This window comes from Oncorhynchus mykiss, chromosome 10, assembly GCF_057628025.1.
Source record: "Oncorhynchus mykiss isolate SJ-2025 chromosome 10, ASM5762802v1, whole genome shotgun sequence".
In the NCBI taxonomy this organism is placed as follows: domain Eukaryota; kingdom Metazoa; phylum Chordata; class Actinopteri; order Salmoniformes; family Salmonidae; genus Oncorhynchus; species Oncorhynchus mykiss.
Window position 1 is genome coordinate 13726135 of NC_143031.1, and position 16982 is coordinate 13743116.

At 43.0% G+C, this 16982-nt stretch overlaps 2 protein-coding genes across 8 annotated transcripts in view; one reads left to right on the forward strand and one right to left on the reverse strand.

Annotated features, from left to right (window-relative positions):
- Positions 1-12673, forward strand: part of sh3pxd2b (SH3 and PX domains 2B) — a 112199-nt gene extending 99526 nt beyond the window's left edge. For 2 of the 7 annotated variants that reach the window (XM_090185860.1, XM_021617493.3), the window contains exons 6-14: positions 1751-1776; positions 2324-2359; positions 3400-3531; positions 4042-4143; positions 5535-5652; positions 5826-6022; positions 6962-7008; positions 7187-7312; positions 8823-12673. In XM_090185860.1, coding sequence (XP_090041986.1) covers positions 1751-1776; positions 2324-2359; positions 3400-3531; positions 4042-4143; positions 5535-5652; positions 5826-6022; positions 6962-7008; positions 7187-7312; positions 8823-10427 — 2389 coding nt within the window. In that variant the 3' untranslated portion in view covers positions 10428-12673. Of the gene's footprint in view, positions 1-1750; positions 1777-2323; positions 2360-3399; positions 3532-4041; positions 4144-4493; positions 4665-5534; positions 5653-5825; positions 6023-6961; positions 7009-7186; positions 7313-8822 lie in introns of all 7 variants that reach the window. The other 5 variants (XM_090185862.1, XM_090185861.1, XM_021617494.3 and 2 more) reach the window with 5 other exon arrangements.
- A 128-nt stretch (positions 12674-12801) lies between these two features.
- Positions 12802-16982, reverse strand: part of LOC110533364 (serine/threonine-protein kinase 10) — a 56894-nt gene continuing 52713 nt past the window's right edge. Inside the window, exons 17-19 of the mRNA XM_036989717.2 lie at positions 15812-15937; positions 15565-15678; positions 12802-15373 (exon numbers count right to left, since the gene is read on the reverse strand). Coding sequence (XP_036845612.1) covers positions 15233-15373; positions 15565-15678; positions 15812-15937 — 381 coding nt within the window. The 3' untranslated portion in view covers positions 12802-15232. The remainder of the gene's footprint in view (positions 15374-15564; positions 15679-15811; positions 15938-16982) is intronic.

The following is a 16982-nucleotide window of genomic DNA, read 5'->3' on the forward strand; positions in this document are numbered from 1 at the left end:
TTTGGCCACGACTGTAGAGAGGAAAAGGGTATTTACTGTGGATATATTCTATAACTATTCTCACATTAATCGTATACCTTGCACATGAACTTCTGCCTGTTTGGGGTAAGAAAATAAGGAATGTATTTATGTGTTGAATGTCTTCGTTCGCTGTCTATCTCGGTCAGAACCAAGCCCTCTCGGGAAGATTGTTTCAGTGGGCTTGCCCATGGGTGTAAGGCTCTGATTGTCCCACAGATGTCACAATGTCCTTCTTCTTAGTTGTTTGTGCTTGTAGTGGAGTGTTTTCAGAGCTGATATTCAGATGCACCAATGATTATCTTAGATGGGATTTTCTCGTTCCCATCTCGTCTTTAGTCAAAGTTTGAAGCACTTTACAGCTGCAGACTGGCGGTATCCTGGTCTGGTAGGTGAGGTTATCTTCTTCACCTCGTGTTGGTTCAGTGTTTCAACCATTTCCCACATGTATCTAACGCGCCATGCTTTTCTGGTCTGGTAGGTGCGTTTATCGTCTCATCTAGTGTTGAGGTTGGGAGTTTCAGTGCTTCCAACCTTTTCAACGTGTGGACCACAGTCTCACGTCTTTTGGTCTCCTATGTTAATTATTAGCTAGTCTTTTTAAGCACTCTGGTCGTAAAGGTGGTTCCATCACGCTGACAAGCTCTCTGACCTCATTCGGGGCGTGTCTACTAACTGTGCATAGTTAATATGAAAAACAATTATCTTATTAGAAAAGTAAAATCACATTCATATCTTAACAAAAATACTCACACCCTTAATCATATATTTTATACAACATTTGGATGTAAACTTAACAGCTAGAATGTGTCCACTTTCCTAGTTTCAGTATTGTCTTGATACCTTTCTTAATGACATCACAAAATAATAAACAATGTGATAATGATTATTCTTTAGATCCCCACTGACAATTATTAACATTCCTATGTTAGAAATATTGTTCCAAAGTTCACTTTTGGATGTTAGAGATTTTGAGGCGGCAAAATATCTCTGTAACAAAGCACATTCCAACAATTCAGACCCCCCCCCCCCCCCCCCCCTCTTCTGTGGGTGAGATGGGTCTGGTCATCGTCAGCCATTTGCCAAGCTGATCTGAGGCCTTGGATCCTTATCCAGGAGAGTCATGACACTAGGGTGGCTGGTGGAGTTAATGTATGCCATAACCAGCCTCTCAAAGCACTTCATGATTACAGAAGTGAGTGCTACAGGGCTGAAGTCATTGTGGCATAAAGCCTTCGAGTTCTTAGGAACAGGACTGGTCATCTTAAAACATGTTGGGATTACAGACTGGGACAAGAAGAGGTTGAAAATTACTGTGAATATGCCTGCCAGCTGTTCTGCGCATGCTCTGAGAACGCACCCTGGAATACCGTCGGGGCCTGCGTCCTTGCAGGTGTTGACCTTAGAATTAATTTGTTGGCATCCTAATGTCATGCACTACTCATAAAACATATTTACATATGCATTACTGAGATTTTAACTTGATTGAAAATGAGAGTATAGGAGGAGACCAAATCAAAATATTTATTTAAAAGTGAGTCCCAAAACTTGAAAAGACATGAATTAAATAAATATAATGTGTGGTTATTCATAGGGTTAACATTTTATATTTTCAGAGACATAATCAGTAGGTAGAAATAATTACAAAGGATTTCCATGTCATTAAAAGTTCCTAACTCCTTTGCTGGCTCTTTAAGTTAAGTACTTAAGTACAATTTGTTCTCTTTTACAGGGAACCCATTGGAAAGAAGAAGTCCGGTAAGTCCACTTTAGTATTCCATTTTGGGGTAAGTTGTTATTGCATTTTATGTGTAGCAGACGCTCTTTTCCAGAGCAACTTACTGGTCCCCTGTGGGAATCAAACCCACAACAACCTTGGCATTCCAAGCACCATGCTCTACCAACTGAGCTACACAGGACTACATAATTGTTTGTGGTATGTAGTTTATGTAGAAAATATCATATGGGTGAGTTCTGACATGAAATAGAAACATTAATTAGGATAAACATTTCCTACACCAGCCTTAGCATCTTAGTACAGCTCACTACATTTCTTTGAGATTTGAGCACCCTCTAGCTGTGATGTTGGATATGTGCTCCATTCTTTTCTAAAGAGATTGCAATGTAAAGATTTAGGATCATAGGAAGACTAGTAATTCAATGATATATTTCATTTCTTGAAGTTAGATATAGACCATTACTTCTAAAAAGTGTTTTTAAAAATGGGTTTTCCCTTTCTTTGTTAATCTAACCAACCCATCCATGTCAAGTTTCAATTTCATTTTGCTTAATTTCCCTCCATCAGGCATTGTGGAGAGAGCGACTACTTTCCTAAAGAGAGGTAGTAACAGACTCATGCTTGGCCGTGCTCTGTGTGTGGCCCCTGGTTGCTAGCCATCCGTTTGGCCCGTTCCTGGTCCCTGTCTGCTGGGCCTTTAGCTGGGACGTGGCTCTGAGGTGGGACTGGGCAGTGCGGAGTAGCGAGGGGGAAGGACCTGTTCCCAGATCTGTATGTGCTCAGCCAACGCCTCTGTTTCAGCCAACACAAATACAGGTCTGGGACCAGGCTAGGGAAGGTTGGGTTAGAGAGGGCAGGGTGGGACAAGCTTGGTGCTCACTGTGATGTGCTCACTGTGATGTGTGATGTGCATGGCAGTGTGTTAGCGTTGTCAAGAGAGCATCAGATGGTGTGTGTCAGACTGTACACCCAGCCCAACTCCCTTTTCTCCTATGTTGAAATCAACCCTGTCTTGGTTGTGGGAATTAACTGGCACCTTGATAGATGTGCATGCTGTACCCCAACAACAACAACAATTAAAACCCTCCTCATTCTGTGTTGTTGTCTCATGGGGAATCAGACATGACAGTTTTCATAATGTATAATATCTAGTAAGTTTGGAAGCATCTACTTGTACGGTTAATTTAGAGACGGGATGGTGTAAATACAAGGCTCAATTTCTGGATGGAATCCTTTTTGGGAGTGTACGGTTGTGAATTTAGTGGATATTATGAGTGCATCCCACGGTTAGCTCTGGTAATCATCCCACCAAGGGCACATCATAGAGCAGGTCCTCGTGTTGTTCTAACCTGCAGCATTGTGTAAGTGTTGGGTGTCTTTGTGGCGGTTGTCTCTGTCTCTGTGGCAGCCATGTTTGTGATTGGCATAACCCTCCTTCCTGTCCTGTCTTCTCTACAAATATCTCCCTCTCAGACCCTCCTTCCCTCTGCTCTCTGGCCACCATTTTCTCCTCCCTGTCTCTAAAATCACACCTGCTTCGTCCTCCCCCTCCCCCTATGCTCGCTCTGCTCTCTGTGGTGGGGTGGAAGGTAGAGAGGTCAGCGCTACATGTCTGTCTGTGTGCTCTGTGCCTCTCCCTGCAGGAGACTCCAGCGCAGCTGACCCCCTGCTCCTGGACCAGTACGTGGCTGTCACTGACTATGAGAAGCAGGAGAGCTCTGAGATCAGCCTGCACGTGGGACAGACGGTGGAGGTCATCGAGAAGAATGAGTCTGGTACGAGATCTGAGCCTTTAGCTTAACGACTGAGGTTGTGTCCCAAATGGCACTCTATTGCCTATAGAGTGGCAGGCCTATGAGCCCTGGTCAAAACTAGTCCACTATAAAGGGAATAGGGTGCCATTTGGGACAACCTGAGTCCTGGGGGCCTTAACGTAATTTATAAAGAAATCACACTGTCCCGTAACTGTTTTTGCCCTCATCAACTGAAAGTTAGTTATCATACTCGAAGGAAAGCCTCAGATACAGGCGCTTTGAAGTGTACCAAGATGACTACACAATGCTATCACGATGTCTTCAGAATCTTCCAAACAGACAAGGCCAAATAGCAGAATAATACTATCACAATGTCTTCAGAATCTTCCAAACAGACAAGGCCAAATAGCAGAATAATGCTATCACAATGTCTTCAGAATCTTCCAAACAGACAAGGCCAATCCAAGATCCAGAGTGAGCCACTGCTGTGTGTCTGACTGTTTCTGTGTGTGTTTTGCTTTCTGTGTGCAGGTTGGTGGTTTGTTAGTTCTGACGAGGCCCAGGGCTGGGTCCCTGCCACCTGCCTGGAGGCCCAGGATGACCCTGATGACTTCTCCCTGCCCGGTGAGGAAGGTAACCCTCTCTATCCACATTCAGAATAAAAACTAACTGTACAGCTCAGTCAAAACTCAAGGATTACTGCCTGAGCATCAACAGCTCAAGGCTTGCTTCCAATCAAAACAGTATGTGTCCTGTCATTGATTAAGATGTAGAAGAAATGTGGAATTGTAATGAACAAATCTAGGAAACAGGATGCTCAGAAACTCTTGAAATCCGTACAGTACTTGTATTGGCATTACAAAATACTCTTTCACACTGTGTGTTTGTGTGTGTGTGTGGGGGGGGGGGTCAGTTTCAGAGGTCATTTTCCCACCTGTTCACACTGTTCTAATCACCATCACCTGTTACTGTCTGTCTATTAGAACTTAGCCAACACATAGCAGAGTATTCACTTCCTGTGTACTTACTTCCTACTTCCTGCTGCCCACTGTGCTCTGCGTCAGTGTCCCGGAGATACTGGTCACTGCTGAGGCACGTGGGCCGCCGGCGAACATTAGGGGATCTGTTCAGCACAAGTACAGGGTTTGGGCAAGGTGGAACGCACGCCTCTTTTCCCCATAATCTTCATCTGTGTGTAGAATGTCATGTTTAGCATGCAAATCCCATGCATGACCAACCCAAGCACGGAGAGTGATGCAAGACATGCATGTGTGTTGTGTGGCATGGATTAGAATGGATACTACCGCTATGTTTGTGTTATTTGTCTTCTCGATGGAATGCAGTGGGGAAAAAGCTCAGTTTTTCTCACTTTGTTATTTCAGTGAAATTAATGATATATTTTAAATAGTTTGTTCCTTCTGAATACACTATCTGTTTAACAATCACTTTAATTCAGTAGACTTTAAAGGGACCCGTGTAGATTAGGTATAAAAACCTAATATATTTGAAGTAGGTGTTAGTGAAGTCCTAACCTTAGTAATGCTGTCTTGTTTGTGTGTGCTTAATGTTGGTGGAGGATGGAGGGAGGTTTTGTGTTGCATGATGTGTGTTACACATCTTCTCACTCTACAGGATAGATCCTGCCCAGGCCCTGTCTACAAGGACATACTTGCAGAGAGTTTTACCCTGGTTTAGACCAGTTACCAGTTTATGATCTTGTTACACTGGTTTAGACCAGTTACCAGTTTATGATCTTGGAATGGTGTACTGAAGGCTAATGCACTACGTTCAATGGCAGATAGTGAGAGGCTAGGGTTTTAGAATTTGCTATGAAGAAAGAACACTATCAATTGTTTTCCATATATAGTCAAAGAGATTAGTCCCAACTACTCGCTCTCAACATGCCATCATGTGCTGTCCCTGCCAAGTTGTTGATTCCATTCCATTGACATTCTTGTGAAAGTTAGTATGCAAGACGGGATAAAATACATCACCTAATGTGATGTATTCTTTGTCATTTCCAGAGGAGAAGTACACAGTGATCTACCCGTATGCAGCGAGAGACCAAGACGAGATCGACCTGGAGAGTGGCATGACAGTGGAGGTCATTCAGAAGAACCTGGAGGGCTGGTGGAAGATCAGGTAGAACAGAAAACCCCAGAAGCGTGTCTGTCCACTGGGGATGCAGGCTGTGTGTCCATGTGAATTTCATTGAGTGTTTGAATGTCTATGTGTGTCAGAGTTGGTTGCTGTTGTTGTTGTTGTGTTTCTTTCTATTGAAATCGTAGACGTAACCTCTCTGCTGCCGTCTACAGGTACCAGGGACAGGAGGGCTGGGCCCCGGCGTCCTACCTGAAGAAGGCCGACATCCTGAGCCAGAAGCTGGCAGCAGGCCACGCCAGCACCAACGATCTGGACGGATTCTCCAAGCAGCAGAACCAAGCCAAAGAGAGCAAAGGAGACAACAAGGACCAGAAAGACAAGGGCTTCTCCCCCTTTGCCAAGCAGCACAGTGAGTGGGAACTAAGAACTGTAAACTACAGTAACTCATTTAACAACTATAACTCTCTACTTAATGGGAAATCTCACACCACCCCAACATCCACATATGTGAAAATGTATGATGCTTTTTGTCTTTGAATAATGGCTACCTGCAGGCTTTAAAGTAACATTTCAAAAATCAACATATGGTATGTGAAAATTGTGTGTTTCTATGATCTGTAGTAAAAAAGATAGAGGAAGGAAAGTGTTTCCAATGGCATCATCAACCAATTAGTAGACAGTAGGCAAAGCCTCCTCACAATTGGTTAAAATCACATGACGCACGCCAATGATGTCATTGGAAACACTTATCTTCCTCTATATTTTTTACTACAGAACAGAAACACACCATTTTCACATACTGTATGTTGATGTTGGTATATAAAGTAGAAACATTGTAAAATGTTCCTTTAAAGCCTGCAGGTAGGCATTATTCAAAGACATTATAAAGCCTCATACATGCTTATAACAAGTAATAAAGCCATATACACGCAGGCTTACTTAAATTGTTACCAAGACATCTCATCTGAATGAGAGATGCCTCCTCAGTCTCCTCCCTCAGAGATGTTTCTCTGCAAAGCTCTCTAACTCAATGCCAGAGTAATGTAAAACATCCTACTTTATTTCCTAGTAAGTCATTGAGGAGCTGAATGCCTCCCACAACTACACCTCCATTAGTGAGGATCCATTACACATAGTTAGAGCCGAAGGCCCCGGTCTACAGAGCTCATCAGTCTGCATCGAACACACTGCTCTCTCTCTCGCTCCCTGGTTCGTCTTTCTCTCTTTCTGGAACTGATATCTTCTCCTATGAGGAGTGGATGTCAATGCAGGCAGTGTTTTGAGACTGATGGCCTGTGATGAGATGCGGCTCACTGGAGTCTGATTTCCTCTGCCTTTTCCCCTACAGAACAAGGGGCGAGACAGAGACCACCACCACGCAGGGATCTCACCATCGTAAGTACCCTCCACTAACCACTTAACCACACATCCTGCTACACCAACAACACTTGTTAACAAAGACATTTGTCTTAATGAGTTTTGCATTGATTTGATGTTTTGATCTACCACAAGTCAAATCTGATACAGACCCACTCTTTTTTTCTTCACACCCTCCCTCTCTCCCTCCCTCCAGCCGAGGGGGCAGAACCTGCCCAAGCCGCCCACCCCTCCTCAGGTGGAGGAGGAATTCTACACCATTGCAGACTTCCAGACCACCATCCCAGATGGCATCAGCTTCCAGGCTGGTGTCAAAGTGGAGGTGAGACACACGTCACATCTCACCACATATTGGTAGATGGTTATTGTTTGATGGCAAACCGCCTACCATCTCCCGCCTAGAGAAACCTTTCAGATGTAATTGATACATTTTATTCCATATGCAATACATTTGTTTACCACAAAAGAGTCAAAACTCAGGGTGAAGTTCAATTAATTAATGAACTCCTTGATACTACCCATCCCGCATGCGGGAGGGAGCGTAGCGTAGCCTCAAACTAATTAGCATAACGCAGCGGACATTCCTAGAAAATGTTCCTATTCATGAAAATCACAAATGAAATATATTGAGACACAGCTTAGCCTTTTGTAAATCACACTGTCATCTCAGATTTTTAAAATATGCTTTACAGCCAACGCTAGACAAGCATTTGTGTAAGTTTATCATGGCATAATGCTATGCTAGGCTCTGCTGGCAGCAGGCAACATTTTCACGAAAATAAGAAAAGCAATCAAATTAAATAATTTACCTTTAAAGAACTTTGGATGTTTTCACTCAGGATATTCCCAGTTAGATATCAAATGTTCCTTTTTTCCAAAAATATTATTTTTCTAGGCGATATAGCTCCCGTTTGTTTGTCACGTTTGGCTGAGAAATCGACCGGAAAATGCGGTCACTACAACACCAAACTTTTTTCCAAATTAGCTCCATAATATCGACAGAAACATGGCAAACGTTGTTTATAATCAATCCTCAAGGTGTTTTTTTAACATCAGTTCTGTTGCACTCACAGACAATATCTTTGCAGTTTTGGAAATGTCAGAGTGTTTTCTATCCAAAGCTGTCAATTATATGCATAGTCGAGCATCTTTTCGTGACAAAATATCTTGTTAAAACGGGAACCAAAGACTCAACAGCTGTAATGTGTGCCCCTCTATTGACAGAGCTGAATACGTATCTACCTCTCATGTGGCGCAGCACTCTCTTAAAGCAAAGCTCCCCCCACTCATACAGTGTTATACTTTAGCAGTTTTCCACTGTGATTGACGTAGACCCTTCACCCTGATTTAAGACTTTTTAAGACATTTCAATAGTTTCAACATCCCTTGGCCCACTTCCTAATCTCATCTGGTTCCATAGCCCTTGGGCCCAGTTCCTTGTCTGGCTTCCATAGCCCTTGGGCCCAGTTCCTTGTCTCATCTGGGTTCTTTAGCTCTTGGGCCCACTTTCGCTTCTTGTCCTATTGTTGCTCCAGATAACATATCATGGGTCTCTGGTCACAGGGAGTACATAGACGCTTCTTCAAACTGACACGCTAATATTCAGCATAACACTTTTCTCTACTTTCACAATGACTTTGTAAGGCAAAACATCCCAGAGACTTAAGACCTTGTTCTACTTCTCCTTAATCACTCAAAAGCCAATCATTTCACAAACAGCAATTATTTACAATCAGAATGGAATGGGATTTGAATGATGCTTCATAAAATGCACTGTCTCTTCATTCCTGATTCCCTGATTGACTCACTGGTCCCCTGTTTCTGTTGTCCAGGTGATAGAGAAGAACTCCAGTGGCTGGTGGTACATTCAGATTGAAGACAAAGAGGGCTGGGCCCCCATTACCTTCATCGACAAATACAAAAAGACCAGTTTGACCCCGCGCCCTAACTTCCTGGCACCTCTGCCCAACGAGATGGCCCAGCTGAAGCTGGAGGATGGCACTGCCAGCGGCGCGGGGCAAGAGGACAGCTGGTCCAAACCGCTGCCAGACGAGCCCACCGCGAGCAGCGAGTCCGGAGCCCGGCCCAAACTCAGAGACTGGAAGTCCAGCGCCAGTAAGGGGGCATCAGCCTTCTCCGGACCCCTGCCTCCTGCCCCGTCTGCCCCACCTGCTGAGGAGAAGCCAGCCTTGCCACCCCGTAGGGAGTCCATCAACAAGAGCCTGGACATTGAGATTACTGTGGAGAAACCCAGGACAGACCTATCCAAACCCATGCCTCCAAAACCCCAAGCCCCGGGTGTCATCATGCCCCTGCTCACCCCCAAAGCTGCCCCCTTCAAGCCCGACAAGCCCCCCGAGCCCAAGAGAGAGGTCGCGAACAAGCCTCTGCATCTGAAGAATGAGATGGGTCTGGAGTGTGGCCACAAGGTCTCTGCCAAAGAGGTGAAAAAGTTCAACCTGAAACCTGTGGCTAAGCAACCACCCAAGCCCAAGCTTGATCCACCGGAGGAGAAACCAGAGGTCGCCGGCCTTGCACTGTTCATGAAGCCTAAACCCATAGTGCGGCCCAAACCCGTCCCAGCTGCCAAGCCAGAGCCGCCAGCTGAGAACAAGCTGGACATCACCAACCTGAGGAGCAAGCTGAAGCCTTCAAAGCCAGTTGAACCAGGCTCTGGATTAGCAGAGCCAAGCCAGCAAAACGGCACTGCAGCCAACAACGCCCCTAGCAACGTTCTCCCCAAGATGCCGCCCCCCAACCTTCCCCCTAATAATGCTTTACCCAAGATGCCCCCTCCTAATAATGTTCTCCCCAAGATGCCGCGTCCCGGCAGCCCCCCTATCAATGCCCTACCCAAGATGCCCCTGGCCCCCAATGCTCACAATGGCAAGGCCACTGACGAGCCCAAATTCCCCCACAAGCAGCAAAACGGCCACGGACAGGTGAGCCCGGACAAATGTGCTGTTTCCTCACACAAAGAACCTCCAGGTAGACCCGCCGTCCTCCCTAGGAGACCCCCTCCACCCAAAAAGACCTCTGAGCCGTCCAGCCCCACAGAAACCAAAGCCCCCCTGAAAGAGCTCCCAGACACAAAGCCTGCTCCCCCTCAGCTCAGCAGGCCCCCTCCCCCTAAACCCAAGGCCTTCGTACTACCCCCACCCAAAGAGAAGGTGGTCCCAAAGCCCCTGCTTAAGAGTGAGAAACCAGGCCCTCCGAGGGACAAGCTGCCTCCTCTGATCAAGGATCCCAGTAAAGAGGAGCTGTTCTTGGCCGTGGCGGACTTTGAGGGCGACGATCAGACGGCCAGCTTCAAGGAGGGCACCATGTTCCAGGTGATGGAGAGGAACAGCAGCGGCTGGTGGTTTTGTAAAAATCTAGGAGAAGGGCCAATGAAAGAGGGCTGGATCCCCTCCAATTACCTGACCAAGAAACCCTAAGTACCAGGTTCTGTTTGCTTTTTTAATACATAAAGATATCACTAATTGTATTTAATTAGCTTTTTATTTTATTTATAGTTACCTTTTTCTAAATATATGTGTTTGTTACTTTGTTACATTCCATTTGTTTAGCATTCGAGCGAGAATGAACCAGCAATGACACGTTTCTGTTGCGTTTCTTTTTCAATATTTGTTTTACTTTATATCCTCGTTACAAATAACCAGGCATCAAATCCGGGAAAAGCAAATGTCCCTTTCAAGTTCACTTTGTGCCATACAGTATGTTACTCAAGCCTATGTCATTTTATGATATCTATCACAAGCTTTCTAATAGATCAAAATATGTCCTTCCAAGCCTTCTATGATATTGTGCCTCAGTATAATATTCAGTGCTTTAAGCTTAAATATATGCAATTTAGCTAGTTGGTGTCTCAGTTAGCATATCAAAGATGCTTCAGCCTAATGAGTAGAGTTAAAACTGACAGTGCAATGCATATGGAAAATAAATCAGACCATACGATAGAGGTACCAGGGTCCGTATTCACAAAGAGTCTCGTAGGAGTGCTGATCTACGATTAGTTTGGCCTTTTAGATCATAATGAATAATATTACATGAACAGGGTGTACCTGATTCTAGATCAAATCCTAGATGGCCATGTATACTCAGATACCTCAAAGAACAGCCCTCCTCCTACTATGGCTGCAATGGAGGTTACAAGGGAAGTTCAAGAGGACACTTTGTTTTTCAAGAACTAAAATAGCAACACTTCAAGAGGAGTTTTTGCCAAGTGATTCTAAGTGCTTATATGAAACATTTATACAGTTCATGTGTTTGTGAATGTGTTTCTTTTTTCTTTAGGAACTGAATAATAATGTTGCGGGTGATTTTTTACAGATGTGCACTTTTCAGATGATTTGAACAGATTCAGATGGTTCAGACTGATTCAGGTTTCACACTGTGGCTTAACAGACAGAGAACTTAGTGTACAAATGAATGCCATAGCCATGTTTTAAAACCTCAAATAAGGTCTTAACATTGGGGAATGTATGCCAGAGTTAGTCTCTAGTTCATCTCCTCTCAGGATGGACTGAATTGACTTCATTGAAATGAAATGGACCCCTTCCCAGTACGATGGTGAAAAACACACAAGTAAGAATGACTGATTCAAGTAGATATTACATCAGGCTGCCTATGGTAAAAACAATATTCCATAATTATGCTGTAGGCCAAGGTCTAGCATTACTACAGCCCCTAAATTAGGGAATTCACCTGTGATTTGTGTATATATTACAAAATACTGAATCTCCAAAACAGTGCTCAAATATAAAACAGAATTATAAAGTGTGATCATTACTCATTGTTTTACATTAGTGCTTGACTGGTTTCAAGCACAGACTCTGAAAAATAATGATTGTACTTCCAGAATGAAGTAATGTCAGCTGTTGTCACTTTGTTTACTTTTCACCTCTTGCCCTGTCTGGTCATTGGGAAATAGGGTCTAGTCAGTCATACAGTAGAGGAATGAAGGGTGTTTTGGATGTTGTAGTTGTTCATGTGAAAAGGCTTACGGTTTGGTCTCCTAGGAGATGCACGGACAAGGCTAGGAGTGGCTGTAGCTCACAGGTTCATTGGAGAATCTTTGAATGTGGTTGATCTGCTCCTAGCTGCTATGCTAGTTTTTTTTTCTCTCCCCATTTTCCCCTCTGTATCATCTTATGTTAGTACTATGTCCAATGTCATTCCATGGCTGATAAATCAAAGAAATGCAATCAAGTGTATTATTTTAAGGACTTAGTGTCTGTGTCCGGTCATGACCAACATTGGTAACAGTGAAATGATCAGTGAAGTTACTTGGAGTTTTCCATCGTTTAGCCAGTGTGCTTAGTGCACTTAAAGTAATGCTATTCATAATGTCAGATTCGTAATAATGATCAACACATGGAGTAAGGGCTGAATTAGTGGAATGTCTGTGTGAAACGTGGATTGGGTTAGAATGACAGTTGGATAAACAGTTTGTTACTGAAGCATAAAGACAAGGCAAGCAGGGATGTGAACACCGCAATGTAAGAAAACAGTATTGGATGTTAGTCTTATTGCTTTAAGTAACACTTTACCCTTAAACAGACCATTTAATACATTTCAAAAAGCACTTTTTCTTTTGAGATATGCAGCAGGACATCTATTCCCATCTTTTCTTCTTGTGTATTTCCATTCATATTAAGTCAATAAACATTTTTCATTTTTGTATGGTGTCTTGGTTTTCCTTGGAAATGTTTTAGTATTGAGTAAACAGATGCAACCTAAACATTAAAGCCATAATGGTATCAAAAGGAGAATATTCTATAACATGCTTGAGAAGAAGCGTAGCAGACATAAGAACATTTGCCTTTATTAGACTTATGTACAACAGTGGTTTCTTCTGTTGAACAGTCACATTCACTCACACCCCTTACAAATACAGCTAAACAGAGGGAAATATGCAGTCATTACAAAAGAAGAGAGAAACATTGTTGGTGAGCGAGAGAGCAGATGTACCTGATAGTTGACCTGATTACTGGATGTTAAACAGGTCTAGTTGGTCTGAAAACTAGGCCAATTTTCAAAAGCAGACATGCATATCAACTGCAAAAAGTTTTTCAAAATAACAATTACAAAACAGAATGATGGGAAAAAAAACTGATGCACTCCCTCAAAGAACCTAGTATACACTTCCCAGTGCAAAGAAAGGTACATTTGATGGAGCAAAAATATCAGTTTAAAGCTGACAGTGCATTTAATATAAACATCGAAACACAATCAATAACCCTAATAATACACATTTAATTCAATTCAAATCTTCTACCTCTTAAGATTCCTTCAATGACGACAGTATTGCGATTTGGCTTCGTTAGTTCCCATCCAGTGTACTAGTATCGCCCTTACAGTAAAAATGCAGCACAGAAATAAACATGTCAGAGACATTTTAACTTTAAATGAGTCACAACCAGTTTTTCCTAGAACTCCAAAAACAATTTGTTCTTCAACCTTTTAATTAAAAATGATAACTTTTCCCTGACTTCTCCCATTTTCATAAACTCACCTCATCCAAATAAAAAAGGTAAGGAGGAACTAAGCAGATCTGTCAATCCACACAATCTGACAGTGAAGACTTCAGCATTTTTAGGTTAATATGTACAGCGTTGGAAAATGATTTCAGCGGGAATTCCATTCATTCACCATGTGTCCTCACAATTCTGAAGATCATGCTCTGCTCTTTTAAAAGTAATAATGAACAAATGTAAAAAATATATATATATAATAATAATAATTTGGCAAGTAAATACATTTGGGTTGTTCCATGAAATGAGTCCCTTTTGCGTCCCTTTGATATTTCAAGTACAAATTGTGCAAGTGTCCTTCAATATAGACCACATGTAACATTCAATAAATCTGATTTTTAACATGAATAAAGACTTGCTAAAGTGTCCCTCTGTGCATCTGACTTCTAGGAATATTTTAACCCCAAAACCTCTTCAGGTTTTCACCATCATTGTAAAGCCCTAGTTTGTGTTGCTTTGACAGTCATTTCTGAAAATAATTTATATGTTTTTAGTGATTCATTGGTAAAAAAAATAATAACGTCCCTCATTTTAATGTCATACCCTGTTACGTGAACTGAACTCTCGTTATAATATGGTGAAACTATTCCTTAAAAAAAAAAAAATGCTATAATTTCAAGAGACATTTAACATTAATATTCAAATCATAGTGTCAAAAGCAGGTGAGATGGTTCTACTCTTTTTGGCCATTTGCCGGTGTTTTGTGGTGGAAAACTGAGCAGGTCGAGCATAACACCCCTGTTACCCAGACAGACAGGCTAGACATTTTCTAACAATAACATTTTTGGGGTAAAGCTTGCATTCAATGGCCCCTCCCTGTTGCACACAACAAGCTTCCATTTGCCCTGTCACAAGGGGATTTATGGCTGATTTAAAAGGAAGTCGTCAACTCTGCTACTTTATTTGGCACTTAATAGGCACTTTAGTTATTTTTGTATTTAACCTCTTGACTTTAAAAAAAATTAAGTTGAACATTTGCTCTTTATGACAGAATGTTAAAATATATATATATTTTTAAACCAAATTACACTACTCAAAAGGCTACTCATCTGCTTTGAACTAAAAGGCTGTTGAGCCAAGCCACACAATGGCAACGTAAGAGAGATTGAATGGTCATATTTCAGTGTGTTCATTATGCAAGAGACTGTTTTGAATGAAGACAAATATTGCAGTGAAACAAAAATGCTTATTCATTGGCTCCCACCAATACAGCGTTGTCTGAAGTACATTTTGGTTCATTTTCCACATTCCACCTGAAACACTGTTCCCCGGCTGACCCTCTTTGGGATATGGGATGCCTCACCACACGCTCCTGACTAACTACAGCTTAGCCTCATGCTTACTGGTCACATCGTAAACCAATGGGGATCTGTAGACTATTAAAAAGGAAACACTGCATGGATGAATAAGATCCTATCAAGCAGCCTGACACACACGTGGAATTAGACAATCTTCAAAATAAAATATGACCAAGCCTTGACATCTTGGGTTAATCAAATGATAAAATGTTGTAAACATGACTTAAAACATAAATATCTTAAAAATGAAAGAAAAGTTCAGGAGGAGGACTATCTAGTCAAGCATTTCTGGTGAGGCTGAGGCATCTGGCAGTGGTGGTGGTCTTTCAGGTTATGATGTGGGATAAGAGGTTAGGGTTGGTCCTGACAGGGAGATAGGAGGGTGTTTAGAGGGGAAGAGATGCCAGTCTACGTGGTAGAGGACTCAGAGTAAGGGAGGAACTTGGTGAGTTTGTTTGGGGAGCTGGGGCTGAGGTACTCAGAGTCCTCACTCATCTTAAAGAAGTCCTCCTGGTCCCTCTTTCTCTGGTTCAGCTCTTCTTCCAGAGCCTGGGAAAGATAGAGGGCGGAGAGAGAGAGAGAGAGGGGGGAGAGAGGGATAAATAGGGAGCGGGAAATAGAAGAGAGATGGGTAGAGAGAGATCAAAGCAATGGCAACTCCAGTACTGGATATTAATGTACATTTTACAACTTTTCAATGTCAATGATATTAACTTTTTGGGACTAAAACAATTGGATACCATTTTCCTGGGCTTGAGCTGCTCCCTCCACTCATTGAGCTGGTGGTTGTGCTGCTCATCCAGAGACTTGAGCCTCTGAGTCTCGTTCTCAATCAGCAGGTGGCACTTCTCATTCTGCGTGCACACACACGAATATTAAAGCAATACTTGTGGAATGTATTTTCTTTACAAACCCACACTTTGTGGAGTTACATTTTATTGTATATTTATTCCACCCCACTAAGCACAGACACACAGACAGGGTCACCTGTAGCTGCTGCAGCTCCCTGACATTGCCTTCACACTGGCCAATCATGTCCCTCATCTGGCTCTCATGCTTCTGCTGCTGGTGCTGCCGCTCAGCCTTCTGACGCTTCTCCTCCTGCTGGGCAAACTGGAGACGTACACACACACACACACACACGAAAGAGGGGGAGACCGAGGGATGAGAGATTAGTTTACAACCCTGAAACCTGATACAGTTCTGTGATATGAATATGATATACACTACATGACCAGAAGTGTGTGGACAGCTGCTCATCGAACATCTCATTCCAAAATCATGGGCATTAATATGGAGTTGGTCCCCATTTTGCTGCTATAACAGCCTCCACTCATCTGGGAAGAAAAAAATGGTCCACTAGATGTGGGGACTTGCTTCCATTCAGCCACAAGAGTATTAGTGAGGTCAGGGCTCTGTGCAGACCAGTCAAGTTCTTACACACCGAGCTCAACAAACCATTTATGTACGACCCTCACTTTGTGCACAGGGGCATTGTCATGCTGAAACAGGAAAGGGCCTTCCCCAAACTGTTGCTAGAAAGTTGGAAACACAGAATCGTCTAGATTGTCATTGTATGCTGTAGCATTAAGATTTAAGCCCAAACCTTGAAAAACAGCCCCAGAACATTATTCCTCCTCCACCAAACTCCTGGTATCCGCCAAACCCAGATAAATCAGTTGGACTGCCAGATGGTGAAGAGTGATCCATCCACTGCTCCAGAGTCCAGTGGCGGCAAGCTTCACACCACTACACACTTCAGCACTCGGCGGTCCCGTTCTGTGAGCTTGTGTGACCTACCACTTCACAATAACACCACTTACAGTTGACCAGGGCAGCTCTAGCAGGGTAGAAATTTTAGACTGACTTGCTGGAAAAGTGGCATCCTATGACAGTGCCACGTTGAAAGTCACTGAGCTCTTCAGTATGGGCCATTCTACTGCCAATGTTTGTCTATGGTGATTGCATGTCTGTGTGCTCGATCATTCTTCTCTAGCCATCACTTGCACACCTTTTCTGATATAAGTATCCATTTGAATAGACATCACAGCCAGCCAGCCAGCCAGACAAACTGTACTGTATCGTGTGTTCCTGCTGGTATTCATCGAGCTGTCTGGTTGGTTCTTCTGCCCCCTGGAGCCTAACCTTACTAACCTTT